The following is a 16826-nucleotide window of genomic DNA, read 5'->3' as shown; positions in this document are numbered from 1 at the left end:
TATTGGTCTAGTTCTGCCCATCTGTTTCTATTGGGTTGCGATATTAATCATAAGGCAAATCAGATATTTGAGGCTCCTCACTGCAAATAGCCTCTCCAATTGGGTCGTGCTGGGTCATACAGTGTTGATCCAGTTGTTTAAGGAGGGCACATTCTTGCCAGGGCGCCACAACTGTCAGCTTCTCCCTGGAATGTTCCACGTATCCAAGATGCCAGCATCAATGTGGTACAAGTAGCATTCACAACGTTTTAACATCTGCTCTGCTCCTCAGGTATGAGACTCTGGCTGTGGCCACGGAGGCTGAAAGCCGCCAGGACCCCGACCAACCCCTCAAGACGGGTGGCAAGAGACTGACCGTGAGTCCTCACATGCAGTCAACCCCTCGTCAACTCCGCTGTGATGTCACTTGTTCCTGTGTCGACCATTAGCGCTCGTTAATGCTAACAAGCCCAATTTGCACGAATAAACTCATTGACATGACTCGTTCTACACTTCTGGCATCATTTTAGTTGTACTTGGCATGGAGTGTCTTTACTTGCACTCGGCTGCCCTCCCGTTTAGCATCCATGGAAAGCCTTATGTTGCGTGCAGGTCACCATGACAACAGAGACTGATTTAAAGCACCACATAAGGTGTATGGAGGAGTTCATATGTAAACATGTCGCTCAAGGGTTCACAAAGAGTTGAATGGGAGTTCTTTGCGGTGAATGAGTGGGTAAATGGATGAATAGACTGAGTGGATGGGAATGATTTCACAAAGACAAGCAAGGCAAGTCCATTATTCAAATCTTTCAAAGCAAAGTCAAGAAATAGAAAGTGGCTAACTAAATTTCCTAAAAGAACATACAGGACAAGAATAGCATTTTGGCAAAAAGTGAATTTTTAAAATGCTTCGAGTTGACCAGGGGTTATTTTGTGTTTTCTCCACAGCCCGACTGGATATTGGTTCTGGGCGAGCAGGCCCTGGACATCTCTGTGCCCTCCTTCTCCCACTCGTCGTCCTCCATCTTCGTCCTTGGCGATCGTAACCTCTACTGCCTGCGTGACAACGGACAGATCTACTTCATGAAGAAATTGGAGTTCAACCCCAGCTGCTTCCTGCCGTACACCTCGCGTGAGTCACTCAGGGACACACGCGCCTCTTTTGTGGCTAGACAGACTGAGGGGATGAGTTGGTGAGCAGATGGACGGGTGGATAAATGAACTGATGAGTTTATAATTGCGTGGGTGAGTGGTGGAGTCAAAGTTGAATAAATGTGTGAATGAGTGAAATGATGGATTGATGTACTGGACTAACGGGTAAGTGTCAGAATGGACTAATGAATGGGTGAATGTACTGAAGATTGTGGGGGGTGGACGGACAGATGAATGGACCGCTGGATGAGTGAGTGACTGGAATGATGGGTTTGTGGATAAATGAATGATGAGTGGATGAATGGACAGATGAATGGATGAGAAGGTCGATTTCTGGTGGAGAGGTGGATGCAGACTCGATGGAAGAATTAGTGGGCGAGGTGATGCTCGAGTGGATGAATGGACTGGTGGATATTTGGTTGAATGGACGGATAGATGAGTCACTGAATGAGCGGGTGGCTGGACTGATGTGAGTGGGTGAAGAAGGATTGTCTGCTTCGTGATTAAAAAGAGGCAGCAGGAAGTTGAGATCAGCGCAAAGGAACGTGGGAAATACCGTTTTTAATGATGTATTTGCTTGACTTGGTGAAATCCACGTGCTAATTTTAAAACCTCTGCTCAGATAAAAGTAGGTGTGTGTGTTTGCTTTAGCGAGCCACCAACACACGTACACACGCAACCACACGCGCTCTGTCATTTTGACCCCCCCCCCTTGCTGACCGCCACGGCCGCCGTATTTGACCCACTGGGGTGTTTGTTTTGCGTGTGGCCATCACCTCAGATTTCTGTTGGTGGTAGCTGCACTGCTCTTAGGATGGGCACACATGCATATGCGTGTGTGAGTGTGTGCGCGCGCGTGTGCATGTGTTTAATGCAAGTCTAGTATTTTTAGCTCATGTTTCAAGGGAAAGTATAAGTGTGTTCATATGTATTTCTGCCTGTTTAAAGCGCAGCTACTTGTTGAAATGTGATGATGTCATCACTTGACTTATTTCTCCACTTTGTGGCTGCAAAGTTTATCACGTGTCTTTTCACCTCTTTTCCAGCCCTAAAAATAAAGCTCTTTCTGATATACTAGCTGGGTGGCGGAAGCAAAGCCTGCACAAACAGAGAACATCAATACATACGCACACGTTTATTCTCATTTTGGGTTCCCCAAACCTTGTACCAATAACCTCCTTTCTGTGGTCGCGTCGCACCAAATTAGTTCCATTTTAATGAAAAGACCAAGCTTCATCCAGTCAGTAATCCAACAAGAAATAACCACCAAGTGACCTTCATGTGTAATATCTGACATTCTGCTCTTCCCCTTGAAAAAAGAAAAACATACAAATAAAAAGCACTTTTACGATGGTCACAACTTGCCCTAGTATATATTTTCTTCCTGTTTTCCCCCTTAGTGACCGATGGCACCGCCAACCTGTTGCTAGGCAACCACACCAACATGCTGCTGGTGTACCAGGACGTCACGCTGAAGTGGGCTGCCCAGCTTGCTTTCGTGCCCGTGGCGCTTCGCGTCGCCAACTTCCCGTGAGTGTGACGCCCGTGTGTGGTGACGTACACACACACATACACATGCTAGAATCATTGTCTTTTATTAGTTTCCCGACTAGTAAATCGCCTTTTTCGGGGCCTCAACCTGCCAGAAAACTCACTAAATTTCTCAACTGCGGTGCGTGTATACTGAAGAAAATGTATTTATTTTTGAGGTCTCAAACATGAGCCCTATAAACTCACACAGTAGCGCTCTCTGAAAAACAGCAATAAATAAATAAATAAATAATAATAATAATCTCCTGACAACCAGAATTGGGTGGATATGTCTCAAGGATCCATGGACAAAATTCATCAGCAAGATTCCCATTTTGGTTTTAGCCAGCCATTTTGAGTAAACTTGTACTTCGGATTTGTAAGCTAAATTCTAATTACCAAACTGTGTGACATTCTCACATGACATCGTTTAAAATCACAACATCCTTGATACATGGTTTGGACAAGGCACGTCCAAATGCAACACGGTTCCATCACCTCGATGAACTGACCTTCTCAATCGTCCCAACACGTGGTCTCAGTCGCGGTCTTTGGTGTCGTCTCTCACGTTCTACACCATCAGGGGTGGGTGGGAACACCCCACTGTTGGCAAAGTGTGTTTGTGTGTGCTTTTGTGCGAGTCTTTGTTTTTAGAGTGTATTTCCGTCACAGTCAGTCGCGTGCGCGAGTTTGTTTCCGCGGCAGTTTAAGTGGACGTTTTAATGCAGACGATTTCCACCCAGGCAGGTGTGGAGCCTCGACCTGAAATCCACTACTCTACTGCTTCGTGCGTGTGTGTGTGTTACCGCCTCGCTGGCCTGGAAGTACAACACATCTGCAAACAGTTAACACGCACTCACTCACGCTGTTAAAACACATTATTGCATCACTCAGCATTTCCTGCTTCTCTCTTTTCCCATTTTTATTCTGTCAGGAAATCTTGACGTAAATTTGATGTATTATCCATTAAAAAAAAAAGAGGAAGTGGGACACACAGAAATAGAAGAATTCAGAATAATAGCATTCTGGAATTATACTCCAAATCAAAACACGAAAATAATGTACCGAATGAGTTATTCATTGACTTAACGTCAAGAAAGATGGCTAATTGGCTGGTGATCATTTACTGCATAAACTGGGAAATGCTTTCCTGTGAATTTACTGGACGCATATTTAGTTGTATGAGCATGTTTCTGAGAACTGCTTCACATTTGTGTAGCATGGAGTCAAGTGTCAAATGCTATTCCAGCCTCGGACCTATATGAATGCGTCTAATTCTCCAATCATTTTCACTTGGCATCAAGTGACAAAATGGCCGCTCCCTGAGATAGACAAAAATGGGTGGATTTTGCTGCTTAACTCATATTCCACATTCACAATATTAATCAGAATACCGTTTTGAGACAAGTGGAGGCACATCGAACATATTATATTTGGGTTGACTTCCCCTTTAATGATTTTTGGAAGCAATGTTTCAAATCGGAATTGGATGGTGTCCACTAACTTCTGGAAACTATCAAGCGCACCAAGATCCCCAGACTGTCTTTGGTCAAATGGTCAATGAAAGCCTTAACATTATTTATTTGTATTTAGCTGTTGAAGCAGTTTTTGACAACTGCTTGACATCTACAGTATGTGGAATGGAGTCAAGGGTTGACCTGCCATTTTATCTCAGAACCACAAGGCTACATCCCATAGGTCTCTGCATTCTTTACATTCTTCTGCTGTCGCATGGTCATGAACGCGGCCGCACTACGGCGATGTAAAACGCCCATTTTCGACTGCACTTCTTGCATTTTGCACATTTTATTGCGTAATTTCAGGGATCTGAAGGGCGCCGTGGTGAGCCTGAGCTGGGACGGCCACCTGCTGTGCTCCTACATGGGCACCGACCCGTCCTTCTTCTCCACGCCCAAGGTGGACGCCCGTGAGGTGGACTATGAGCAGGCTGACGCCGAGCTGAAGAGGCTGCACAAGTTCATCAGAGAGGCCAGCAGGACTCAAGGTAGGAGATTTGTGTGTGTGTGTGTGTGTGTGTGTGTGTGTGTGTGTGTGTGTGTGTGTGTGTGTGTGTGTGTGTGTAATCACTTCATTGACTTTTTTTCTCCATGTCCTCTGTTGAATGTTTTTCGTTCGTTTACTCAATGAAGTGTCGAATGGACTTAATTAGCATAAAGAGAACGTAAAAATTGTGTTTCAGACATTCTGCCTAAAGGTGAAAGTGAGGAGGATTTGACGGTAACGGCATGCGTGTCTCCTGACCTGGACATCCTGTCGGTGCGCGTACACACACACACACACACACACACACACACACACAGATATACTTGCACATTCACACGTACAGTGTCGCACAAAAGTGACTCATCACCTTTTTGTATTTTTTTTAATACTGTATCTTTCAATTGGATATCTGAAGAAATGACACTTTTCAATAATGTTAAGTAGTCAGTGTTTACCAAGCTCACAATGCCTTACCATCATGAGTTTTTTTTAAATTATTCTCGCACTCCCCCTGTCCAACACACATGCAGTTACTAGGCAATGTGAGGGTTTTCAAAGATTAACATGTACTTACCAAACCAGTGATACATGAAGCATGTCACATGTCAAAAGTGTCGACATATGAACTGTCATGGCCGCCAGTCATACTTGATTGGTTGATTTTTGACCCAACAAAAACATGACAGGCATACACCCCAATAAATGTTTAATTCAAACCAACAATTTGGTTACTTTCATAAGAAATAAGACAGAATTTTGACCTAACACAAACAATCCAAAAATTGAGTTAATGAACCAACACCCAACTGTTTTTAGAGTGTACATTCAATTGTTTTGTCTGGTTACACAGCAAGCTCTGATCCAAGACATGGACGGCTTCCCTGTCCCTTCTGTAACCGTCAAGGTGAGTTCCGAATCACCCTTGATGAGGTTTTATTGCATTTCTTCATCCTCATGCACATCCTCCTCCTTAATGTGTGCAGGTGACAGTGAAGGCCAGCAGCGTGTTGGCCTCATCCAAGCTGACCGTTGGCGTTCAGCCTCCGCTCGCCGTCACCCAGGACCAGTTTGTCCTCGAACCTTTAGGTCTGTGTGTGTGTGTGTGCACGGAAAACATGTTGGACAACATCTTTTGGCAGTGGCTGAGCTGTAACAGGCGTGACAAATTGACTGCAGATTGTTCTTATCCTTTGGGTGCGCAAACATCTACTCTTGTGTATGCGTACATGTGAAAGTACTTCACTTTCACTTTGGACAGTAGAGGGATGAAAAAAAATCAATTGGCTTCAAGCAGCTGCAATCATGGGAATGCTTCCATCATTCCCTTCCACAGAGTTTCCTCATTTCGGTATTTTCAAAAAGTGCAGCCTATATCGATAGATGAAAAGATTGATCCCGTGAGGGAAATTAAATTGTCACAGCAGCAATATTTAAACAACCAATGCTGGGGTCAAACTCAAAACCATGTGAAACTAATTTGGTTCCCCCAACCCACAAAGTAAAAAAAAATACAGAGCAGCATTGAGGAGGAATTTAAAGAAATTTAAATCTCAACCAAGCAAGAAAAAAAATCTTCTCCTTCATCACACTCTCCCTCCACATATTATATCCAAACGGGATTATTTAAAAGTCTTATTTTTGATCTTAATCGTCTTTCAGAGGATGCTTGATCCTTAAATCTGCAACACACTTTGTATTTATTCTGTATTCCCTATAAAATGTGGCATACATAAAGCAGTGACATGTTACCTCACTTGTCTAAACAGGGGTATTCTGATTAATATTGTTTTTGTAGAGCAAAAATTAAGATGAATCCACCCATTTTTCAGCCATGCAAGAACGCAAATATATTATGCAGCACTGATGTCGACTGAAATGGAGGTCAAAGTGCCTACGGGCTTGTTTCATAAGTCAGAACACCTGTATCTCAATGCACCACTGTATTCCAAACTAATTTTAGGTCCAAAATATGTTAATTAAATTTTCTTTGAAAACGTATAATGGAAGACTGAGTCCCGGGCTGTGTCTGAATTGAAATAGTGAACTCGAAATGACCCACAATGCCCTTGGAAAAGTACTGAGCATCAATGACGACTCACCCGATTAATATCGACCGTAATGCACTGCGAGGACGAAAAAGAAAATGGCGCAAGCGCGAACATCAAAGCAATATAGTAGTCACGGAAATAATTTATTTATTTTGTTGAATAAAAGTATGTACAATAAAGGAACTCAAACACTGTTTAATTTTTTTTTTTTTATCCACAATAAATAGTGGAAGATCTTAATGTGCCGGTGCTTCATGACGGGTACATTGGTCGTGTGATATTCAAGTTCAAGTCAACTTTTTGTCAAATGCGTGACATGTGCAACATACAACACAGATGAAATTTCATTCCTCTCAACCACAGGAGAGAGAGGAGCCGCTGCGGGTGCCCGCGCCGCCATCAAAAGAACAGTGAACATAAAATGCCAAAATAATACAACACAACATAAGACAGACGAAAAATATGCGACAAGTAACATGGAGTTAGTTGGCTGTCCGACTCGACAAACACAATGAGGCCACCACTATATAGTGCTACACTTTGTGCGGGACTATGTAGTTAGATGTGTGATGAGGGCTTAGGTGGGTTAAGGCATATCACTTAGTTATTAGTCTTAAACATCAAAGTTGTCTTGAATGGGTCTTAAAAGGCTTACATTTGACTCCTTTAAAAGTGTATAATGCCTCTTCTCAATTTCCGTTCGGAATTATTTTGAATTCCTCTCGCCACAGTTGCTATTTGTCACCATTCCTTTCTTCTTATATCTCTCCATGATCCCTATTCAGCCTAACTTCATACTTGGAGCAGATGTTCACATTTACGGTAAAAAAATGTCCATTTATATCGTGCGCACGTTGTCTGCAGGCAGCATCACATGCTCTTGATGCATTTTTATTTATTTATCATTTCAAGATGTATCCACCGCACTCTTAGTTTCTGAGTTGTCAATCATTGATGGATGACTTGTCCGTGCAACAATGTGAGCTGGACGCTATGCGCAGCTGCAAACTCTACATTGTGTGCCAGCCCCTTTAAATGCTGTCACTTTCTCCCATATGTTTTCATTACGCCTCTATCACAATGGAAAGTCGTTGGAACATTTATTTGACAGCCTGGATATTTTTCTTGCAGTTTATGTAATAGGAGGCTTACTGGGAGAACAATTCGTCGCACTAGAAGAACGCCTAGGATACAAAAGATTTTTCTCCACCACAAGTGCCACTTGTGGCCATTCCAGCCTCCCGCACCAAAACAGCTATTTTTTATTTTTTTTGTAATGTTTAAGTAATAAGCAAGTAGCACTCTGTCCTACATTATATAGAAAAACATGGCAGCCCGGTGGTCCAGTGGTTAGTGTTGACCTCACAGTGCAGAGGTTGTGGGTTCGATCCCAGCTCCGGCCTTCCTATGTGGAGCATAGCAGGCTAATGGAACACTCGAAATTGTCCCTCGGTTCGGTTGTGAGCACCGAACGGTTGTTCATCTATGTGTGTTCATGTATAGTTGTCTTTCTATGCAGAGGACAAAGAATATATGCCTGTGAGTATTGTTATATTACTGCTTGTGTTGCTCCACCATATGTCCTCAATTATTCACAGATTTATTCCTCATTTTCATCTGGACTCGATGTCTATCTCCATCTGTTGCATTCGTAGAACGACTGTCTAATTGGTACCGTTTTTGTTTTTTTTTCCAATACGAGTGCTATTTTTGGCCTACTCGCACAACCTTGGATTAATGAAAAGTCGTTTGAGCATTTACAAAGTGCTCCATAATCCACATTGCCGCAGACACCCTCCAATAGTGTTGGTGTCTTGTGTACTTCTAGTTCTGGTTGTACAGCTTGAACCATGAAGCTATTTTCTGCTGGAACCAATTTTCGTGACAAGACAAATGAAAGCACTAAAACATTCACAGCTGCGGAGCTTTGATGCGACGGTAACACAAGTCGCTACTTGAGACTTTGTTGGTTTCTGGCTGCTACCGGCTACTTAGCTCTGTGCTGCTCCTGTCACTGTATGTCTCACAGACACACCATCACTTACAGTATATTAGTCACACATGGAGTCACACACATGCACACATTGACACACACATACACACGCGAGCACACACGCCCTACAATATATCTGCCCTCAAATCTAAGCACTGTGACATTTTAACTTGAAATGTCAAAACAAAACAACAATGTGTGTGTGGTGGTGGAGCGGGGGGGTATGTAAGTTTGTGTCCTACTGTGTGTGTGGGTAGAAGTGGAGAGGGGGAGGCTGGATGGAGCGAGGTCGCACCTTCTGACTTTTTATTGTTATTTCAGTTTTTATTTGTCTCAGATGGCGACTGGATTTGCGGCTCACCACACTGCCGCGCATGCACACACACACTGCATCCTTTGTTTTTCCCTCTTCTCCGTCCGTATCCGTTCTCGATTGTTCAATTTCTGTCCTCTCTTTCACATCACTCCATTTCGTCGTTGTCATCCTTCTTCGCAGTGACACCATGGTCATTGATTGTCATGTTCACGCACAAGGCTAAAGTTGGGATTCAGGAAGGGAGTGGTGTTTTTCTTTCGGTACAGAGTTCAAAGGTGACATTGTGTGAGCAGTTTGTTTAGTGCAAGGGTCAAAGGTTAGCATTTAACAGGCCACTGCTTGTTGTTTCCTCTATCACGGAGATCATTAGGGCGTTCTTGACATGGGTTGGTTTCCAAAAGTTGCCATGTTGATAACAGTTTTTATGTTTTCCATTCCCCCCCAAGAGTTTTTCTCCAGAAAATTGGCCTTGTTTTTTTATTTTTTTATTTATTTTTTGCATCCAACGCTAAAATTATTCAATTACCCTCCTGAACTTATCACGACTAGACCCTTCAAAAAAAATTCTCCCAAACCTATGTCTGAAAAGACACAGGGACTCTGCCATTTACGGTAGCTTTCAAATGTCTCTTTTAGCATCAAGCAAGTAAAAGAATAGCCTCAGATTTCTGAGCTTTATAAAAGTTGACATTTTTCCAAATATCCGAAGCCAGTTTCACTTGGGACCATAAAAATTGGTAGGCATGTCTTTTTTTTTTTTTTTTTTTTTTTTAGCAAAAATCTCTGTTGGTAACTTTCAAAGCGTTTTTGCTTCCACATTAAAATTTTGACAGAGCATGTTGATCATTTTGAAGTTTTGCCATGAAAAAGAAGGTATGAGAGCCTGTGTTTTTTTTTTCTCTCCCTATTTGGCTTGGAAAAATCTATTACTCATGGTTCCTTGCCCTTTCACTAGGTTGTCACATGAGATGTGTTTAGTATTTTTTAACCTACCTAAAATAAACTTGACACACACACACAAAGTTGCCACTTATCACTTTTTCCCTCTCTTGACAAGAATCTGCAGCCCTCTTGAACTTTCACCTTCACCAAACAACCAGGAGTCACTTCAAGCCATATGCACACACCCCAGGGTCATAACACTTTTGGATTTTTCATTAGGGTTAGTTGATATTTTGTTTGGACTTTATAGTTTTTAGATTCAGTTAGTTTTAATTTGTTTGTAGAGCAAGTTTCTTAAGTTGAGTTAATTTAGTTTTGTTGGTTTTAGTTTTAGATTTTTAATGTATGGAGTAATTGGTGAGTGCAAGATATGGGCGAAAAAAAGGTCATTAACTATTCTGAAATTGCACCTGAAAGCGCAATACTGTATCCCTAACGCTGCACTAGATGTACAATTTCTGGAAATAAAACTGTAACTGTGGACCTACTTGACTGCAACCGACATCGTAATACATTCAGTGGACCAGATATGTTTCGGATGTACAGTACGCGACGAGATGAGCATGTGATGAAAAAAATGGACGGGCTTGTATGTGGCTTGAATGGAGGTGACGCTCGTTGCAGAAAACTATGTATGGCACTTACAGTAGGTTTATGGTTTCTTTTTTTATTTTCAGACAGTGGTCTTTTTTTGGGGTGAAGAGGTAAACTCTTACCTAGCTGACAGTTTAGGCTGTCGCTTCAGCCTTCATCGGAGCTGTCTCTTTGCAAAAAAACAAGAAAAAAAAAAGACCATTGTCTGAGGAAAAAAGAAACCTTAAACCTAATATCACCCATAAGTAGGCAAGATGAACATCATAGCGCTATTGATGGCACTTGCCAGTTTCTGAAACTTTTATTTTTGACGTGTTTTACATAAGTTTTACATAGGAACGCTGAATACTGACGTGACAGGGAGTCTGCCAGTGGATGAGGCTCTATTTTTGTCTGAATGGCGCTTACTGACTTTTGCACTTGAACTTGTCATGATAAAAAAAAGGGGGGGGCTTGATGAATTGGTTTTAGGGTGTTGAGGAATGTCAAAGTGGCCTTGCATCTCCCTGTTCCTCAGTGGAAAAAGTTGGTTGCCCTCACCTTGGAGGAACAGGAGGCAGGAATGTGGCAACGAAGAAGTCCATAAAGAGCGTGTGGCACAAGGTTAAGCAAACACAGCCTAGGAGGGTGAGGAGGACACAATTGAGGAGGTCAAGGAGGCAAGGTGCTCTCTGGTGGTCACCTTTATGTGCAGTTTGTTTATACTGTTGTCGGTGTAAATGGTTTAATGGTCCTGAGAGCCCAGCGAGCGGACCACACGGACCTCCAGGTCACACGGACCGCCACCTGACCTGTCCAGATGTGGCCCCTTTGGATGATGGGGAAGTGAAGCGAGCGGAGATGCAAAAAGAGAGAGAAGGATTACTGTGTCTCTCTTTGAGTGTTTGTTGCTCCTAATGGGCCTGGGAACACTTAAAGCACTTAAACCCGTCCGAGCCGTTTGACCTACGGGGCGCCGAGGTTAAAAGCCTCCCGCTGAAAGACGGAATGCCAGGCAGGCAGCGGCCAGCGAGAAGGTCAATGCGCCTGAAAGGATGAAGCCAGAGTAGAGAGTGGAACTGTGGAAACCTTAGCAGAGATGCTGAAGCAAGTTTTCTGACGACTCCATATAATCCCCCAAAAAGTCTACTTCCTTTAAGTTGTGTTTGCGCAGGTTAAGTGAAAGCAGAGCAGGAATGTCACTTAGGAATCCCAATTTCTTGATTTGTGTCCCCCCCCTCACACACACACATGTGTTTTGCTTCTGTTTATTATTTGCACATGCGAAAGAAGCAGACACACACTTATATAGTCACACACAGGTTGCGGTATTCATCCTGGCGCAAAGCACTACGGCGTAACCTCAGACAAATTGTAACCATTCTAAGAGATGAGAGAAGGAAAGCACAACGAGGGGGTGAGGGTGGAGTCAAAGAATTGAAGTAACATGAAAGTAAAGCATGAAGGAGCTCATCCTTTGACAAGCCTCCATGGTGTCATCCGTCATCAATGATGTAACATTGACAGAGAAAGTGTTTAACATTACCGTGTTGTTGTTGTTCCTTCCTCAGGAGTTGGTTCGTCCACCGAGGTTGTCTTTTCAGCGTTCCTCAATGGTCGCTACCCACCAGCCGACCTGAGCGGCGACATCACCCTGTCCTACAGCTCGCCCACAGGTACTGAAATGGCCCCCCTCCAAGTTGCTTTGCGTACCACATGTGCTCATGCTAAGCTTTTTTTTTAAAATCAGTCTGAAAAAGGAAGGTAGGTGCTTTGATGCAATGGAAAACAATGGTAAACGCCAGATAACAGTGAGCCGAGCGGTTGTGAGTTCTTCTGCTCTGTATTTGGATGCTGTGTCGTGCTCTGCCTCTCAGTGGTCAACCTCGGTACTACTACAGACAAGTTTATGCATGTGGTCAGCTGTGTTGGTCATTTGAAGTACACCGCACACTCAAAGAGTAGTGAGATCACACGTGAAATTTTTTTTTCCTGGTCATGTGTGTGGCCTCTCTCACGTTTGCAAGAATTGGCAAAGATGTTTAAAAAAAAAAAATCAGCATGTGTGTAGCCAGCTGTAGTTCGAACAATGTCCCTTCTAGTCGTTCTCTTTCCACCGCTGCTGGAAGATATGACTTTTTCCTTACTGCTGAGCACAGAAGCAGCCTTATTCCAAAATGTCACCGGATTCATTATTGCTCCAAATAGTCCAAATAATCTCCCTCAAAATGTAATTTAAGAAAAAAAAATGAGGTATTGTTTGTCTTGGCAGCAGTATTTTATTTTATTTTTTTACAAAGGAACCGTTTTCCCTTGCCCTATACCCGTTTCACGTCTGGGAACACGGGAACGCTGTAACATGGCATTATTGTGAGGCTAAAAATAGAACTTAAGTTGTCTGGATGGTTTTGTATGCTGCTGATGTCTCCAGGGTGAAGGAACCCGGTCAAAGCACCAGTGAGCGTCACATGATTTTAACACAGAGTCCCCCGACGTTAGTGTGTCATTGTCTTGTCTTTCCTGCACGTCATTCCATCATGGAATCATACACACTTCTGGGTGGTAGAAACAGAGAACATGTTATCTCGCAGTCACTGCCAGCTTTTTTTCAAAACCGACTTCCGTTTTTTGCCAGCCCTTTCAGAGCATTTTGACTGAACCTTTAAGACCTACTCAGAATTCTGGGGGGGCTAATCGTTTTGGAGGTTCTTTAATAACCCACAGTAGAACATTTTACAAAAAAAACATCAGCTTCTGACCAAAAAGCGGCAAACATGAAACATGTCAAGCTGAAGAGTGACTTAAATCAAATTTGACAATTTAGTGTCGCAAATTAAGTGACGCTGTTACACGGCATGGCTTGAATGTGGCTTTTTTACATGGTGTTCGTCATTCACTCCATCAACTCCATCATCCTTCTCAGGAGCGGGACACACACTTTGTACTACCTATCACGACACATATTTTGTTTATACCATGCATACACACTCTGCTTAAGTGTGTGATGCGTCACCTTGTCCGACTTCCAACATGTTAGCGTTGCTTTCCCTCATAATCGACTCAACATGCCGAGATGCACCACCTAATCGTTATCCTCCACTCAAAAGCTGTGCTGATCTCAAATCCAAAGTGATGCAACGCCGCTGTCTACGGGAATCTGATGACATTACCTTACATGACAACATTACAGCGGTTCACAAACCAGTATTTCACAGACAAAGCTGGGCAAAACTCTCTTCCATGCCTACCTGTTGAAAAATGTCCTTGGGGGAATGGGTTACGAAAGCTGCATCAATGACTTGAATGGCGATTCCTCTCGACTGCAACAGTGCGAAAGTCACAGTTCAATCTCAATTATCCGTAGGCGTGAATATGACTGAGAATGCTTGTCTGTCTATGTGCCATGTGATTGATTGACTGGCATCCTGTCCAGTGGACCCCACTTCTCTCGCCGTGTGTGCGCGTGCGCGCGCGTGCATACGAGCAATCACGTGCACTTGGCGTAGCGTGGGAATGAGAGCGAGCGAAACGCATCCGAGTGGAACATCTGCCTCTTGTGTGATCTGTTTTCTCATGTCTTCTCCTTCTTCTTCCCCGCAGAGTTCAACCCCAAAGGTACGTGCACGCTCATGTGCATAGAGTAGAGCTTGTAGACACACACGCACACACACAGTACTGTACTTACTGTATAAACAGGAAGAAAGCGCAGTCTGCCGTTTATGTTTCTGAAACGTGATCCCGACAGGAGTCCACGCACGCACACACCCACTTCATGCCAGACATGCACACTTGCTCGTTGTACGAATATTGTCTCTTTATCTTTCGTACAAGATTTCAGCGACGCACGCACACAGGCCCGCACGTATACGCGTGCCTCTTTGCTTTATCAGTAGAAATATTTTTAATATTGTGAGGACACGCACCCTCAGATTTTCTTTTTATTTCTCGGTCACAATTTCACGTGAAGCACGCACGCCTTGCTTCAAGATTGAAAATATTTTCTTTCTTATGAGATTTTTTTGCAACACGCACCTGCATGCATTATGGAAAAAAAAAATCCATCCTTCAAACAGGATTTCTTGTGACATACACATACCTATGCACACAAGCAGTATAGACAGTAGTGTTCCCTCTTGTCAACCAGTGTTTGTTTTAGTTGTCTGTCTTTGTGGGCTTTGATACAGAATCGGATGTGCTATGATCTAAAGTGGGTTTAAGAGGCCCACTAGGGGTACGCACACATGCACACACACACGCGCTGCTCTTCTGTGGGGCCAACATCGGGTACAACTCCGGTCAGAGCGAGTCAGTCTACTTATTTGAGCCCAGAAAAGAAAGTGCAAGACAGCATGAATTTTCACTGGTGGAGGCGCTACTTCAACTAGCTGCTACTTTATGTTTGCAAATTAGGGTAGAGGAATTCATGCAGGTGGCAAATGTAAAAACATCTGCAGCCCCCACCGAATAAACCGCTTCAACAAGCATCGAAGGACCCCGCTTATCAGAAGCTAACATTATGAACAAAATTCTACATAGCTCTACTCAACTTTTGGTGTTGATATGCGTTTCACACAGTCTAGTCTAGCCATGTATTAAAAGTGAAGGATTTTCATCCGTCCTAGCTGAGAAGAAATTTGATGTGGGAGGTGGGATTGTGTCAAGCTATCCCACTATTGCATCACAACCTGAGAAGGGCTCAGTCATGGACATATTTTCAGAACTAGTCGGAAAACAAATAATTTTTTCTCGGTTGGTCTTTATTCACACTTTGATGGGTAAGCAGGCATTTCAGACAGCCAACTATTTCTCTACCAGATGTTAAAAAGCGAGTTTTACATCCTGTGCCCCTTTCAAGAACCGTGTCCCTATATTTTGGCCTATATGGTTCATCCTGATGGCTGATCTTTTCATCCTACAGTTTTTCCTATTCTCTGTTTTTCTCTTTTCCTCCACCCAAGATAGAGTTTCCACTTTTTTTTTTTTTTTTACCCGAAAAGCGCTTGTCACAGGAAACCCAAAGATTCTTTGCTTTGGCTCGTAACAGCGGCCTTCACGCTGAGGGCACCTGCTGGTGGGGCGGCGGCAGAGACAGGGGTGGGGAGGGGTGGTGAGAGGGACTCGGGCAGAGCCGTGGGCGGCGGTCGTTGGGCGGAATGTTGCGAAAACATCCAGCGAGCACGAGACAGTAGCTCAGAGGGGATAATGGTTGCAGTCTTTCTTCACGGCTGCGGTTTGCCTTGGCTGCGCTTGGCTTTTGTTCATTCAAAACTAATAGAATTATTCACATGGTCGTGAGATAATTGTGCGCGTGTGCGTCTGTGTGAATGAGAGAATGCGTGTGCAATGCCTGTGAGAGAGAGTCTGTATAAGTCTTTGTGTGTGTGCGTGAGATTGCGAGTTTTTCCTGTGAGAGCTACGGGCAGTCAGCTACAAAATAGTGATATGAAGTACACGGCGGCTGTCATTTCTCACATGAACTCTTTTATTTCCACGGCTTGTTCTCGTTTTTCTGCTCAGTCCAGCGAGAAAGTTACGTTTGGCCGCCCGCTCTGTTTTCTCTCCTCCTCAAACAACTTCCCTTTTGGAGAGTGCAGGCTTCAGGTCGGGTCGACTCTCTCCTAAAAAAAAACCATGTCTGCTGTGCACAGGGAAAGCCAATGTGCGTCTGTCTGTGATATACCATAACTTCTATGCTAATTTCCGTTAGCCTGCCCATGATGTTTTACATTATTTGTTAGCTTCAAGCTAGTGAACTGATACTTTCCTGCGACAAAATGACATGTTTTGATTGAATATTGTGGTCTTTGAATATGCATTTACAATGCTTAATTTTCTTTTGCTTTATGAGGCAGTTTTTCAGTAAACTTCAACTGTGAGTGACAAGTAAACAGCTTGAAGCAATCACGCCGACGCCTACTCCAGAGTGCCTAAACTGGTAATATTTTATATAGTTCATGTTTTGTTTTTGCCTTGCAGGAGTCCCTCACGTCATTCAGTGCCAGTTCAACCTTCCTCTTGCCCTCATCTGCACGGCAACGTCTCCCAGCAGCAGCAGCAGCAGCAGCATCTTCAAGATCACCGTGGACACCAACCAGCCACCTGTGGACCTGGCAGCCATTTTTCCTGGTATACCACACACACATACGCACGCACACACGCTCACGCACATGTAAGTGATTCTTCATGTATGTGTTTCAATGGGAGGTCCTTTTTTCCCAGTAATCTGACAATCGGCTGCAATCAGCAACTCTGTCGACTAAACACTCTCTCTCGTGTGTGTGTGTGT

At 43.6% G+C, this 16826-nt stretch overlaps 1 protein-coding gene across 3 annotated transcripts in view; it reads left to right on the top strand.

Annotated features, from left to right (window-relative positions):
- The window catches only part of bbs9 (Bardet-Biedl syndrome 9), a 105669-nt gene that overhangs the window by 19370 nt on the left and 69473 nt on the right, over positions 1 to 16826 (top strand). For 2 of the 3 annotated variants that reach the window (XM_086113523.1, XM_086113524.1), the window contains exons 7-16: positions 272 to 356; positions 931 to 1114; positions 2535 to 2664; positions 4488 to 4669; positions 4865 to 4941; positions 5519 to 5572; positions 5652 to 5754; positions 12112 to 12216; positions 14141 to 14155; positions 16517 to 16666. In XM_086113523.1, coding sequence (XP_085969649.1) covers positions 272 to 356; positions 931 to 1114; positions 2535 to 2664; positions 4488 to 4669; positions 4865 to 4941; positions 5519 to 5572; positions 5652 to 5754; positions 12112 to 12216; positions 14141 to 14155; positions 16517 to 16666 — 1085 coding nt within the window. The remainder of the gene's footprint in view (positions 1 to 271; positions 357 to 930; positions 1115 to 2534; positions 2665 to 4487; positions 4670 to 4864; positions 4942 to 5518; positions 5573 to 5651; positions 5755 to 12111; positions 12217 to 14140; positions 14156 to 16516; positions 16667 to 16826) is intronic. The other variant, XM_086113525.1, reaches the window with a different exon arrangement.

Source organism: Hippocampus guttulatus, chromosome 6 (assembly GCF_054856545.1).
Source record: "Hippocampus guttulatus isolate MCC_2025c chromosome 6, RoL_Hgut_1.0, whole genome shotgun sequence".
Lineage (NCBI taxonomy): Eukaryota > Metazoa > Chordata > Actinopteri > Syngnathiformes > Syngnathidae > Hippocampus > Hippocampus guttulatus.
This window is presented reverse-complemented; position numbering and strand designations above follow the sequence as displayed.